Genomic DNA, 15,011 nt, shown 5'->3' with positions numbered 1-15,011 from the left:
TTCAAATAAAATACGAAAAAAGGCAAACAGTGCTACTATTGCAATAAAACTCAACAAAAATCATTTTTTAAATACCAAAATTATTTCAAAATTATTTTCTCCTAATTTTCCATTGAAGGGAATCATTTTACCCTTATTTCCATTTATTTATTTTTAGGAGAAAAATAATTTGAATAAAATCCAAATAATTCCAAATTTGAAAGGGAGTTTCAAAATACTTTCAAATGAATTTCAATTTGATTCTTTTTAACTTCCAACTCATATTTCATATAATTGAAGAAGTCATTTTATCTTCTCTCCTGAAAATCATTGAGTTGCATAAAGTTTCCGAATTTGAAATATTTCCAAATGGACTTCAAATCTTTTCAAAACTTTTTTTTTCATTTATTTAAATGGAAGAAGTCATATCATCTTCACTCTAGGGTTTTGTGATGAAATAATTTGAATTCATGGAGATCATAAATGCAAGGGTGAAAGTTTGGGAAAGTCATTTCATTCCCTCTCATTCAACTTTCAAAATTTTCAAATTTCACTCAATTTCACACAATCACTCACACAACAATCAAACAAACAAGCATAAATATTTATTTAATATAACATTCCAAAATTTAGAATTTTGGGATGTTACAATGATCCTTTGCAACAAATGTTTTTTAAACTATCGGAATGATTCATTGGAACAAATGTAGTTCTTATTCTTTGAAAAGTTCACAATTCAAAAAACCAAAAACAGAAAGAATCATTTTCAAAAATCAAACGAAACAAGAATCAGTTTTTGATTCAAAACCTATAGCAATGCGATGTTATCAAACTTATTCAAACCATCTAGTGAAACATATCTCAATTAAAAATCAAATAGGACTCCATTTTCAAGTGCAAACTATGTTTACTTCACCAACTTTTCCTAAACACGCAGTTGTTCACCGAATAACATAACAACAGTGCCTCCCTGACCAAGGAAGGTTGTTAACCCAAAAAAACGTTTTCACAACAAAGGCACGACCATGCATCTGCTGAGTGTTCTACCGTTTACACGACTACTTTCACAGCCAAAGATGGAATACGCACATATGGATCACGCACGCAGCACGCAATGAATAAAAAAATTCAATGAACAAGATAAGTGAAAATCTTTAAAAAACAGATAAAATAAATGCATGTTTCTGTAAATCTATGCTCGGAACCGCCGGATGACTACCAACTGCTCTTTGGCGGTTTCCTTTTTTGCACGACAAAGTAAAGATCCCTTTCACTTTTCTGACTCCATTTGCATCGTCTTCCTTGGAAGTTTCTTGCCGGCCGCAGTTCACCACCGCACACCTCCAGCCATGGACAACGGGAAACTAACAACACTCACCGAACACATTACTACCCACGGTACAACCGTGCTGGAGGTGGTGTACACCAACGACCCAAGGACCGTGGAGCGGATCATCAAAAAGTACGAGGAATGGCTAAAGGAGGAGAAGAACAAGTTCGTCGACCTCAACCTTGAGTACACACGTAAGAGCAGTTACATACGACAAGGGATCGATGTCGTCCAACTTTCCATGCACGAGCATGTCCTCGTATACCACTACTACAGGTCCGATCGCTCCCAGGCGTTACTTGACTTCCTACAACGAAAAGCGGTAACTTTCACTAGCGTCGACACCAGGAGCGACAAGACCATGCTTGCCTGTGCATGGACCAAAATTCTAGACGAGCACCACGTCGACATCCAGAAGCTATTCTGCATCAAGGGTGGTGGAGAAAGGGACTCCATGAGTGACCTTGCAGCGTCCATCATCGACCCCTCATACAAGAACATGAAGAAATCATTCCCAAAGGAGAAGCACTAGTTCTGGGAGTGGAAGCCGCTTTCCCCGATACACCTTGAGTACGCAGCAAAAGACGGGTATGTTAGCTATGAGTTGTACCGTAGAATCCTAATCATCAAGCACGGGCTACGTCACCTCCACCAACAACCAATGAAGGAAAGACTCCGCCCATGTAAGAACAAAGACGAGGGATCTTCCAGCGGCTGGAAGCGCCGGAAGGGAAACAATGGTTGGTAAATTGCGAGAAAATGGATGTCTACATTAAACTAGTAGTAACTACTATTATGATAATTTAGATTGAATGAACCTATGTTGTAAGTATGATTGTTGTTGCTCAAAGATGCTCTGTGTATTGTATTACTACTTTACATTTGAACATTGAACACAGTGGTGTGCTCATGTACAAATGCCTAGCACGGTTGTGTTTATCTAAATGCAATTAGTAATTTATCTCCCAGTATTCATATACTGTATCCATGATTATAGAAGGAGAGATATTTCGCACGATATTGTATTATAATTTTCATACTTAACCTTTACAAGATGCATCGTGCATTCAAAAGAATTGTGATTGTATCGTTCTAAACTTTCAGTAGAATGCTTATTCAACATTGGCGTGAACAATTCATAAATATTGCAGAAGAACATTCGATACACAAACGCAAGGGACAAGAACTTTATTACTTTAACCACATTGGGAAAAAAATCACACAACACAACCATTTCACATCAAACATCGCTCTGTCCATTCATAACATCCTTTGCATTGCACACAGGTTCCTCTCCGTACACCAGTTCTGCACGATGCCACAAAACTACACTACCAGGTGCAACTGACCTATGTACAACCGTGGCTCTCTAAGTGTCTATTCGAACCCATGCCTGTAGTGCCACACGCCCGTGACCCTACAGACTTTACACCTATGCATCAACAACCGAGCCTCTCTAACCAAGTATCCAGCAGATGCCTCTGCTGCCATACGTCCGTGCCTTTAGAAACTTGACAACAGCAAGAGAATTCATAACCGTGCCTCCACACAATAGTGCTTGTACTCACTTCACTTCCGTGCCTCCGTTTGCTCAATCGACGTGCCTCACATGAAACCCACAGTAACTCTACGTGCTCCGCACGCGTGATCTCCCGTGCAACTTTGGTGTTGCACACACGCTCCTCTCAGTACACCCGTGCCTCCACACAACCGTGCCTGTACTGACTTCCTTCCGTGCCTCCGTTTGCACAATCCACGTGCCTCACATGAAACCCATAGTAACTCTATGAGCTCCACACACACGTGCCTCTCACATGAAACCATAGTAACTCTACGTGCTCCGCACGCGTGATCGCCCGTGCAACTTTGGTGCTGTAACATAAAATTCTAAATTTTGGAATGTTATATTTAAATAATAGATTTGATTGATTGTTTGATTGTGGTGTGGTTGCTTGTGTGAAATTTGAAACTTTTTGAAAGTTAAATGAGAGGGAATAAACGGACTTCCCAAACTTTCATTTTGCATTTATGATATCCGTGAATTCAAATTCTTTTCAAATACAAAACCCTAGAGAGAAGATGACATGACTTCTTCCATTTAAATAAATGAAAAGGGTTTTTGAAAATATTTGAATTTCATTTGGAAACATTTCAAATTCGGAAACTTTAAGCAACTCAATGATTTTCATGAGAGAAGATAAAATGACTTCTTCAAAACATATGAAACATGAGTTGGAAGTTTTAAAAGAATTAAATTTAAAGTCCCATTGGAATTATTTTCAATTTGGGGTTATTTGGGTTTATTCAAATTATTTTTCTCCAAAAATAAAATATATAGAAATTAGGGTAAAATGATTCCCTACAATAGAAAAATGGAGAGAAATAAATTTGAAATTATTTTGGTATTTTTAAAAATGATTTTATTGGATTTTATTAGATCAGTAGCACTGTTTGCTTTATTTAAATTTGTGTGGATTTTATTTGATGTTAGAAAAATGTTCAAGTCATAGAAAATCTTTTTCTGAAAATTTTTATATATAATATGCCTATATTATATTTTATTTTGTTTTTGTTTTTCTTTATTCTGTTGTCTGTCAACGTTTTTTTAAATCTTCGCCGACTAGGCCGGCCCAACATCCAGCCAGGCCGCGGCCCAGCCAGCCCGGCAGCGCCGCCCCCGACCTCCGGACGGGAGTCCGGCTCCCGCACGCCACCGACGCCGCCGTACCGCCGCCGGATTCCTCCCTCTCCTTGGCCCCTTCCCCAAGCCGCCGTCGCCCCCCATCCTATAAATTTGGGCGCCCCGGGCCCCCATCTCTCTCTCTCCTCGCGCCGCATCTCGCCGCGCCGCTGCCGCATTTTGCCGCCGCCGCCGTTGCACCACCGCCGCCCATGCTGCACAGCCCCGCCGCCCTCCGCCGCCTACGCGCCTCGCGTCGCCGCTGCTGCACTCCGCCGCCCCGCGCCGCCCGCCGTTGCCCGCCTCACCAGAGCCGCCGCCGTTCGCCATCGCCATCGGACTCCGCCGCCGTCGATGAACCACCGTAACCGCCGCGAACCGCCGGTTTATCTCGGTTTATTTTCAGTTCGATTTTTCGTTTAAAACCAAACGGTTTTTCTTTTTAGTTAGATTTATTTAGTGGACATTCGTTAGTTAGGGTCTGGTAGCGAATGTTTTTCGTTCGTTAGCGTTCGGTAGCGAACGTTCGTTATTTCCTTTTTCTGTTTATTTTTGTCAGGGACCTATTCGTAATTATCTTTCTTACAGATTAGTCCCTCTGTTTCAAACGGTCACAACTTTTTACTCGTTTATCCAAATCCAACGAAACCAATGCCCACTTCTTTGTTATGATCCCCTCTATCCAGTAAAACAACTTAAACATATTTTTGAATGTTTTAAAATTTGATTTCAAACAGAATTGTATTTGAACTTCGTTTGATCGTAACTCGAGTTTTATAACTCCGTTTGAGTTGATTCTTTTTGCAAATTGAACCTCTTGACCTAAAGTTTCTGATAAGGCCAAATTCACTTAATTTTGGTACTGTTAGAAATTGTTTTCTGTAGCAAGAGTTATTTGCCCGTTTTCGAAGTTTTCCAAGATCTTTTCTCCGAGTCTTTTGCTTGATTGCTTATGTGTGGTTACTATTGCTTGCTCACAATAGATTGACCGGAGTGTGACGAGTAGAACTATCAGGAGTTATGAGTGTGAATCATCGTCATCAACAGTACAAGGCAAGTTCACACTTTGATCATACTTTTCATTACCCAGTTTTTATGCATTAGTTTCAACCCTCAAACATTGCATGAGTAGGACTTGATAACATGTGGGTACTGGGAAGTAGTTGATGAGGTAGGAACCTATTGTCTTGCATTCAAACCCTCGGGATTTACTTCTACGTTATGCTTATATTGCCATGCTATGCTCGTAGACGTGGATTGGGTTTGAGTGTATCCATGACAGATGTGAGATTGTTAATTAATGGTTTACTTAAGGTGGCTACTTAAATACACATCTGGGTGGATTGGTTGCGGGCACCTGGAGAATCCAGTGTTGTCCTAGGATATCCCGGAGGACCCGTGTGATCATCCTATGGTTCGCCACCCAGGCTCAAAGGGATCATAAGATTATTCATGCTAGAAACTTCCGTGTGTAGCCACAAGCTATTATGGGCTCTAGCATAGTTGAGTATGTTGCATGACCTCTTCCAGTGGTAGGCTAGCAGATGTAGGGGATGTAGGTTGGTACTTTCTACCCAGGGTTAGAGTTAATGCTTCTGAAAGACCGTGTCTCGGTCATCCGTTTCTCAAACACCATGTAGTGCGAGAAATTCAACGGAGGAGATCGAGTCTTGTGGGGAAAAGTGCGCAAACCTCTGCAGAGTGTACAAACTATTCATGATTAGCCGTGTCCCCGGTTATGGACATCTTGAGTATCTGGTACTTGAATTATTGATTTGATCTCATCACTTTACTTAATTAATTTGTTGGGTTATAACTATTATTTTGGGATTGAGTTGGAGGAACCTTCTCAATATTTTCAACAAACTTTGTAGTTAAATAAAATATATTCCTTTTGTTGTAAGGAAAATTGGCTTTATGCAAAAATTAAACCTAGAGCTTCCACCAGCCCTATATGCATGTAGTGATAGCCATTATTCAGCATTGCTCTATAGTGTGAATTTGCCAGTACATTCAATGTACTGACCCTTTGTGGCTGCAACGTCTCATGTTGCAGGAATCTTACGACGAGTAAGTGATACGTTAGGGTTACGATTTCTACACTCAACTTTTCCGTTGGTGTTGATGGGAATCCACAACCTTGTTGTTACTTCCGCTATTTGGATTGAGGTAATAGTATTTACGTTACTTTATACATGTGATTTACCTCTGTTATAAATCCTCGAGTACTGTGTGTGTCAGCATACCGATCCAGGGATGACACTTAAGCACAGAGACTTGACCGTCTGAGGTCGGGTCGCTACAAGATGGTATTAGAGCACATGTTGACTGTAGGACATGGCCCCTAGGAACTGGCAAGCCCATAGGAAATATTTTCTCTACAACTTTCTTTTCAAAAAGATCTTTTACCTCTCTTCTCTCCTGAGCTTATTCAAATATTCCCTTTTAGTTAGACTATACCCATTTCCCCTTTTGACCACGCGAAGATTTGAGTGATGAGATCACTCCAAGAAGTACAAGATATCGGACAACTAAGACCACTTCGGAATGAAGATGATTTTACCGTGCATTATAATAATGGAAACTACAAAGGTTGAAGACTCCGAAGACTAGGAGAATTTGAAGGCTCTGAAGAATTCCCAGATTTGTATGACCTAGGAAGGCTACCCTTAGGGAACTTGACAGACTATGGAAGCTGTTAATACCCGAGATCAAGGTGTGTTGGAGAAAGACCGAAACATGGAGCATTAAAAACTCAAAGTTTTTGTCAAGAGAACCCCGAGGCAGGAGATATCAACTATGGAATGATAGCTCATGACAGAGACATGGGCATAAACACGGCGGTCCATGATGTTATCGCCCACTTATGCTATTGTCACCGTGCTGAGTTAAGCACACGTTTCTTCGGAAGGATTGGATGACAAAAGGGCTAATGGAGCACCTATCAACAAGAGATGAAGTTTTAACCTTAACTGGTGTATCACCAGGATCTGGAGTATTACATCAAGAAGTTTAGGGTGGACCTTTAGGAAGCCGAATTTGACAAGGAAGTATTTCGTGAAGAACTCAGGACCTAGGTGCTGAACGTAGCCAAGATGGAGGAGCAAAACCTCGAGATACTGGAGATTCGTCAGGAACTGAAGGACAGTAGGACCATGGTTCATGCCAAGGATGTTGAAACCCAGAAGTTGGAACGCAACTCCAGAAATATTAAAGGATGTCACAAGAGACTTCGCGACAACAGAGATGATCTCGCGAAAGGACTTGAGAAGGACAAGCACGATCGTAAGAAGCCATCGGAGACATGAACAAGACTTGAAGAGTTTGGAGACGTTGAAGATTTATTGACCTTTAGAAGACCAAACCCCTACTATAGACTTACGTTAGATGCGACGAGTGTGAGTTGTCATTTGTTTGATGTTTTTCCGACAGCCACAAATAAAATCTGTCCTTTCAAAACTATTGTTTGTATTGTGTGCATCCCTCCCTATCTCTCTTACCTCACCCCAAAACCCATGGACCCAATAGAGGATGAATGGAGATGAGCTTATATTTTCTGGACCAATGAGTCAATAGGAGATGGACCAATGGATTCAGAACATGGAGGATCACATGAAGAATAACACTATAGCCAGAAAGGATATGACCCAGCATGCTCTTCAGTGCTCTGAAAGAGGTGCCACTACTTGGTGGAGGATGTACCAAACCATCAATGGATGGCAAGGAGTAACCACTTGGAAAGAATTTAAGTTAACTCTACTAAAGTCTTGTCTTGTGTCCCAGAAATTGAAGCCTTATGGAAATGGCATGACGAAACCCTGTGCATGCAAGCTTTGTGGAGAAATAGGACACAACTATAAAGAACACAAGGATGAATGCCCTAATTGTGAAGGAAGTCACCCAGCTGAAGAATGCCCAACTAGGCAGATTACTTGTTTCTTGTGTGAAGGGACTACCCACTACCCTACTCAATGTCACATTTACCCCATGGTACAACGAACCATCCAGCAGAAGAAAGAAGCAATGAAAGGAGCCCTCATGGAAATTTTAGAAGAACCTGTGATGAAGGAAGGGGTGGAGGACACACCCAAAGAAGACCTAATTAAACCCTGCACCAAGTCATGCTATTCACGTGGTGAAGAAGGATACATCTCCCAAAATTGTCTGAATGGGGAGCTAGTAGAATTCCCGACAGAGGAAGTAGAGTATGACCCACAGGAAATAGAAGCCCTGATTGGAATGGAAAAGTCCAGGAAGAGAAGTAGATTGGATTCCAGGAAGGACCTGAGTCATATCATCTGTTTCAGGTGCAAGGAGTCAGGGCACTACTTCAGCGGGCCCAAAAAGGAAACCTCGAGACTTGTCTGAAGTAATATGTTTCTGCTGTAATGAAGCAGGGCACTTTGCCAGGGATTGTCCCAAGGAGAAGGAGACTTGTGCTAAATAGTTGAGTTGCAACGAGAAATATAGTAGTAGTGGGAACAATTCTTTTGTATTGAGGCGATGAGTTGAGGCACGTAATGGAAATGCAGGAGATTGTAATAATTTGAGAATCAATAAAGTTAGCATCATTGGTACTGATTTGGATTTTATGAGTGTTACTCTATGAAGAAAGATTTTGACCATTTTTGAAGATATGAGAAATATGGTCTATGGATGAATTTGTGCATTTTAAGGGTGGTAGTACCCTATGAGGACACTTGACCCCTGGAAAGGATGAGGGTATTCCACGAAGTGGACTTCGGACAAAATACGTATGAGTTTTGTCTCAATATGTGGGATACCCCAAGAGTATGAAGGGATGAAGTACTATTGGATATAGAGGAGGTATAATGTTGGTAATATGGAGCAATTTTAACTCCATGATGAGTCTGAGTAACCACGTCTTAGTTTGGTACCAATAGAAGGAAGAGAGACAGTATAATTGGATTGAAGTAAGAATACTAGGAAGTTGGATGTTGGAATAATGATCACTTGGCCCCGATGAGGAGTTCAAGGTTTACAAGTGATGAGATGGGCCATAACCCACTGGCTCCAGAACCTGCCAAGAAGCAAGCACACTCTTGCTGATGGAAAAACCCTGGAAGAAGTTACGATTTTATCGGCAGACGATCTTATAGGAGTAACGCAAAACCTGAGAGTTGTGAAGGAATGATAGATGTTTGTTTGGCTTGCAGAATCCATGGATTTATCCGAACTTAGTTCGTCGACAAGAGAAATTCTGTAATGCTTGTGAGGATGACCGAGTGTTAGAATGCGAGATTCGCTAAACCATATACAAGGTCATGATTTGGGTGCGAGGTGGATTAATCACCATACCAACTTACTCTTATTATTCGCCTTGCTATATGGGATGGTAAATCTGAGTGACTTGCCTATAGTAGAGAGACGACGATATTAAGCCTTGTTTAAACCTTAGAATGGTATGATAGTTTTTCCTCTTGTGCAAGGCAGCTGCTGCCAATCGTAGGACATACTGTGAGGTTCAACCCAGACCCTTTTCCCGCAGGAGAAACCATAAATTGTTGACCACCATGAGATACCGATAGTTGTTTAATATTGGCACCAGACCCGTCAGCTAAGAAGACCCAGACATGGAAGAACCTTACCAAGATGAAAGGACAGAAGTATTGAGGAAAAGGTTATGCCACTACCGGAAGAGCCCAGAGAAGGAATTATCCTGCAGATCTCAGAAGACTGACTGGAGTATATAAGTTTTGATGGAACTGTAACAATGCTTCTAAGGGTGGTAGCACCCCATACCCCACTGTGACGATCGATGGATTTTGAGAAGACCCTCAAACCTAACCTATTTCTTTCTAGCCTCTCCGAATCTCGAGGACGAGATTCATTTTAAGGGTGGTAGGTTTGTAACATCCCAAAATTCTAAATTTTGGAATGTTATATTTAAATAGATAGATTTGATTGATTGTTTGATTGTTGTGTGGTTGCTTGTGTGAAATTGAGTGAAATTTGAAACTTTTTGAAAGTTAAATGAGAGGGAATAAAAGGACTTCCCAAACTTTCATTTTGCATTTATGATCTCCGTGAATTCAAATTCTTTTCAAATACAAAACCCTAGAGAGAAGATGACATGACTTCTTCCATTTAAATAAATGAAAAGGGTTTTCGAAAATATTTGAATTTAATTTGGAAACATTTCAAATTCAGAAACTTTAAGCAACTTAATGATTTTCATGAGAGAAGATAAAATGACTTCTTCAAAACATATGAAAGATGAGTTGGAAGTTTTAAAAGAATTAAATTTAAAGTCCCATTGGAATTATTTTCAATTTGAGGTTATTTGGGTTTTATTCAAATTATTTTTCTCCAAAAATAAAATATATAGAAATTAGGGTAAAATGATTCCCTACAATAGAAAAATGGAGAGAAATAAATTTGAAATTATTTTGGTATTTTTAAAAATGATTTTATTGGATTTTATTAGATCAGTAGCACTGTTTGCTTTATTTAAAATTGTGTGGATTTTATTTGATGTTAGAAAAATGTTCAACTCATAGAAAATCTTTTTCTAAAAATTTTGATATATAATATGCCTATATTATATTATATTTTTTGTTTTTCTTTATTCTGTTGTCTGTCAACGTTTTTTTTAAATCTTCGCCGACTGGGCCGGCCCAGCATCCAGCCAGGCCGCGGCCCAGCCAACCGGGCAGCATCGCCCCCGACCTCCCGACGGGAGTCCGGCTCCCGCACGCCACCGACGCCGCCGTACCGCTGCCGGATTCCTCCCTCTCCTTGGCCCCTTCCCCAAGCCGTCGTCGCCCCCTCCTATAAATTCGGGCGCCCCGGGCCCCCCTCTCTCTCCTCGCGCCGCTGCCGCATCTTGCCGCCGCCTCCGCCGTTGCACCACCGCCGCCCACGCCGCACAGCCCCGCCGCCCTCCGCCGTCGCAGATCGCCGCCGCCGCGCCGCGCCTCGCGTCACCACTGCCGCACTCCGTCGCCCCGCGCCGCCCGCCGCTGCCCGCGTCGCCGTTGTCCGCCTCACCGGAGCCGCCGCCGTTCGCCATCGCCATCGGACTCCGCCGCCGTCGGCGAACCGCCGGTTTTCTCGGTTTATTTTCGGTTCGGTTTTTTGTTTAAAACCAAACGGTTTTTCTTTTTAGTTAGATTTATTTAGTGGACGTTCGTTAGTTAGGGTCTGGTAGCGAATGTTTTTCGTTCGTTAGCGTTCGGTAGCGAACGTTCGTTATTAGTTTTTTCCTTTTTTGTTTATTTTCATCAAGGACCTATTCGTAAATATCTTTCTTACAGATTAGTCCCTCTGTTTCAAACGGTCACAACTTTTTACTCGTGTATCCAAATCCAACGAAACCAACGCCCACTTCTTCTTTATGATCCCCTCTATCGAGTAAAACAACTTAAACATATTTTTGAAAGTTTTAAAATTTGATTTCAAACAGAATTGTATTTGAACTTCGTTCGATCGTAACTCGAGTTTTATAACTCCGTTTGAGTTGATTCTTTTTGCAAATTGAACCTCTTGACCTAATTTTCTGATAAGTCCAAATTCACTTAATTTTGGTACTATCAGAAATTGTTTTCTGTAGCAAGAGTTATTTTTCTGTTTTCTAAGTTTTTCGAGATCTTTTCTTCGATTCTTTTGCTTGATTGCTTATGTGTGGTTACTATTGCTTGCTCACGATAGATTGACCGGAGTGTGACGAGTAGAACTATTAGGAGTTATGAGTGCGAATCATCTTCATCAACAGTACAAGGAAAGTTCACACTTTGATCATACTTTTCATTACCCAGTTTTTATGCATTAGTTTCAACCCTCAAACATTGCATGAGTAGGACTTGATAACATGTGGGTACTGGAAAGTAGTTGATGAGGTAGGAACCTATTGTCTTGCATTCAAACCCTCGGGATTTACTTCTACGTTATGCTTATATTGCCATGCTATGCTCGTAGACGTGGATTGGGTTTGAGTGTATCTATGACAGATGTGAGATTGTTAATTAATGGTTTACTTAAGGTGGCTACTTAAATACACATCTGGGTGGATTGGTTGCGGGCACCTGGAGAATCCAGTGTTGTCCTAGGATATCCCGGAGGACCCGTGTGATCATCCTATGGTTCGCCACCCAGGCTCAAAGGGATCATAAGATTATTCATGCTAGAAACTTCCGTGTGTAGCCACAAGCTATTATGGGCTCTAGCATAGTTGAGTATGTTTCATGACCTCTTCCAGTGTTAGGCTAGCAGATGTAGGGGATGTAGGTTGGTACTGTCTACCCAGGGTTAGAGTTAATGCTTCTGAAAGACTGTGTCTCGGTCATCCGTTTCCCAAACACCATGTAGTGCGAGAAATTCAACGGAGGAGATCGAGTCTTGTGGGGAAAAGTGCGCAAACCTCTGCAGAGTGTACAAACTAATCATGATTAGCCATGTCCCCGGTTATGGACATCTTGAGTATCTGGTACTTGAATTATTGATTTGATCTCATCACTTTACTTAATTAATTTATTGGGTTATAACTATTATTTTGGGATTGAGTTGGAGGAACCTTCTCAATGTTTTCAACAAACTTTGTAGTTAAATAAAATCTATTCCTTTTGTTGTAGGGAAAAATTGGCTTGATGCAAAAATTAAACCTAGAGCTTCCACCAGCCATATATGCATGTAGTGATAGCCATTATTCAGCATTGCTCTACAGTGTGAATTTGCCAGTACATTCAATGTACTGACCCTTTGTGGCTGCAACGTCTCACGTTGCAGGAATCTTACGACGAGTAAGTGATACGTTAGGGTTACGATTTCTACATTCAACTTTGCCGTTGGTGTTGATGGGAATCCACAACCTTGTTGTTACTTCCGCTATTTGGATTGAGGTAATAGTATTTACGTTACTTTATACATGTGATTTATCTCTGTTATAAATCCTCGAGTACCGTGTGTGTCAGCATACCGATCCAGGGATGACACTTAAGCACAGAGACTTGACCGTCTGAGGTCGGGTCGCTACAGGTGTTGCACACACGCTCCTCTCAGTATACCCATGCCTCCCCCCTATAGAGGCTTCACTCACGTGTCTCTCATGTGCACACACCCGTGCCTCGCATAACACGCGTCGTGACTGTACAAGCTATTTCACGCGTGATCGTCCGTGCCTCTTTGCTGCTGCAGAGACGTTCCGCGTCTCAAGTACTTAAAGGATGTTCTTCCCGCGGGGAATCTATGTCCTCCAATTATATATAATCCGTCCAAAAAACATCTTTAAAAGACATGCACAGCCATGCCTCTTCTACAAACGAACAACAACAATGAACAGTTAGATTAATATCGTTTCATATATCTAAATAACATTACACCGTAGCATAGATTTTTAAACAAAATCCATTATGTTCAAAGGCTATAACTAACATCACTGCGGCAGAAGATTGAAGATAACAACAAGCCTCCCATCACGCTCTTGGAAAGTTATCAGCACCAAGCTGTTTACTTCAATAGACGATGCCTGAAGAAAATCACTGAAACTTCCTGTTTGAACACCATTCTATTACCCAAGCCAATGAAGTAGTAGCAACGACTACTCGCATATATATCATCATCACCAGATTCCAGAGTAACTTCAAGAGTTAAAACACCAGTCCTAAGAAATGTTACAAACTCCGTCAAACTCCTCACAACAATACCAGGAATAACCTGACAAAAACATCAAGCTATCAGAAATACAACAAAAATTCAAAACTATAAATAGAAGTGATAATAAAAATAAATAAATAAACAGAATCAAAGAAAAAACAGTGAAAAAATCTGACCATACGATGACCATTAACATTCATGGAATCAATCCTGTGAACAAAAGAACAACAGGGTATGTACTCATCATCAAAGAGTTGACACCTCATGAAATACATCTGTTGATAATTAAGAAAAACACCACGGGTGTAATAACAACTCCCAACAAGTTCCTTCTCGGAGTCGCTCAAACCATCAAGAGCTACAAATATAATTACACAGGCTCAAGGGAACAGAAAAATCATCATGTACAATAAAACAAGCTAAAAACTTCCTTAAAAATAAACCTTACCAACAGACGGTAAAGGAGACAACGCATTTTCACGACCAACACGATAATAATCAATACCAATCCACGTTCCATAATGTTCAAGCCTAATGGTCATTATATCACGAGGACGAACACCATAATTACTGACCAATCGTTCCCAGGAAGGACCATGGAATTTGCTCCTCACCCGACCATGACTAAATAGAACACCATACAAATAACCCTCATTGCACTGAAGAGCAAGATCAGTATCTTCGTCACCCCTCCTTATGGCTAAAGCCCTACTCTCCTCGATGTAACGAGCAATATGAGCTCTAACACTGCACGGAACATACTACACAACAAATCAAAACAAGGATCATAATCGAAATCAAAACAGCATGGGCGGCACCAAAAGAAATAAGCGTGTGTGCCAAAATTTAAACAATTATAAAATGATATTCTTACAACACGCCTCCAACAACGTCGATCCAGGACCACACTGAACCCATCTACAGAAGAATCAACAGAAGAACACGGGCCACCAGGCATACGACAAAAAGGACAAGCCATAACTGCAACAAACACAATGATCATCAAGAACTAATCCCACAAAACCCAGTTGAAACTTGACATCTGATAGTGTTGGTAGTCCCCACCCGTAACTATACCGGAAATATAATGGGAACAAAAGGAGAAACGCTAAAGGGAAACAGGGAACCCACGAATGTAGCAGGTAGGGAACGACGATATCGCGAACGGGGAAGCGCGGTCGACGCTAAAGAAGGACCGGCGTAAGAGCAGGCAACAAGCGCGGCGGCCGGGACGGGGGCCGCCGTAACCACGCGATAAGAGCGGCGGCCGTGACGGGCGGAGACGAAGGCAAAGAAAGAACAGTCCGCGGCGACGGTTCGCCCACACCAGAGAGAAGCAGATCTCAAAACAGATCAAAAGGTATTACAAAACATTAAAAGTATAAGGACTAAAGTGAAAAAAGGAAAAAC

The 15,011-nt window shown here is 41.3% G+C and overlaps 1 protein-coding gene across 1 annotated transcript; it reads left to right on the top strand.

Annotated features, from left to right (window-relative positions):
- The first annotated feature begins 1,328 nt into the window (after positions 1 to 1,328).
- On the top strand, positions 1,329 to 1,841 carry LOC141021857 (uncharacterized). The gene has a single exon (XM_073497706.1). The coding sequence runs from the start codon at positions 1,329 to 1,331 to the stop codon at positions 1,839 to 1,841; it is 513 nt and encodes a 170-aa protein (XP_073353807.1).
- Positions 1,842 to 15,011: the final 13,170 nt, after the last annotated feature.

This window comes from Aegilops tauschii, chromosome 4 (genome assembly GCF_002575655.3).
Source record: "Aegilops tauschii subsp. strangulata cultivar AL8/78 chromosome 4, Aet v6.0, whole genome shotgun sequence".
NCBI classification, from domain to species: domain Eukaryota; kingdom Viridiplantae; phylum Streptophyta; class Magnoliopsida; order Poales; family Poaceae; genus Aegilops; species Aegilops tauschii.
Note: the sequence above shows the minus strand (reverse complement) of the source record. Positions and strands in the feature narration are given on the sequence as shown.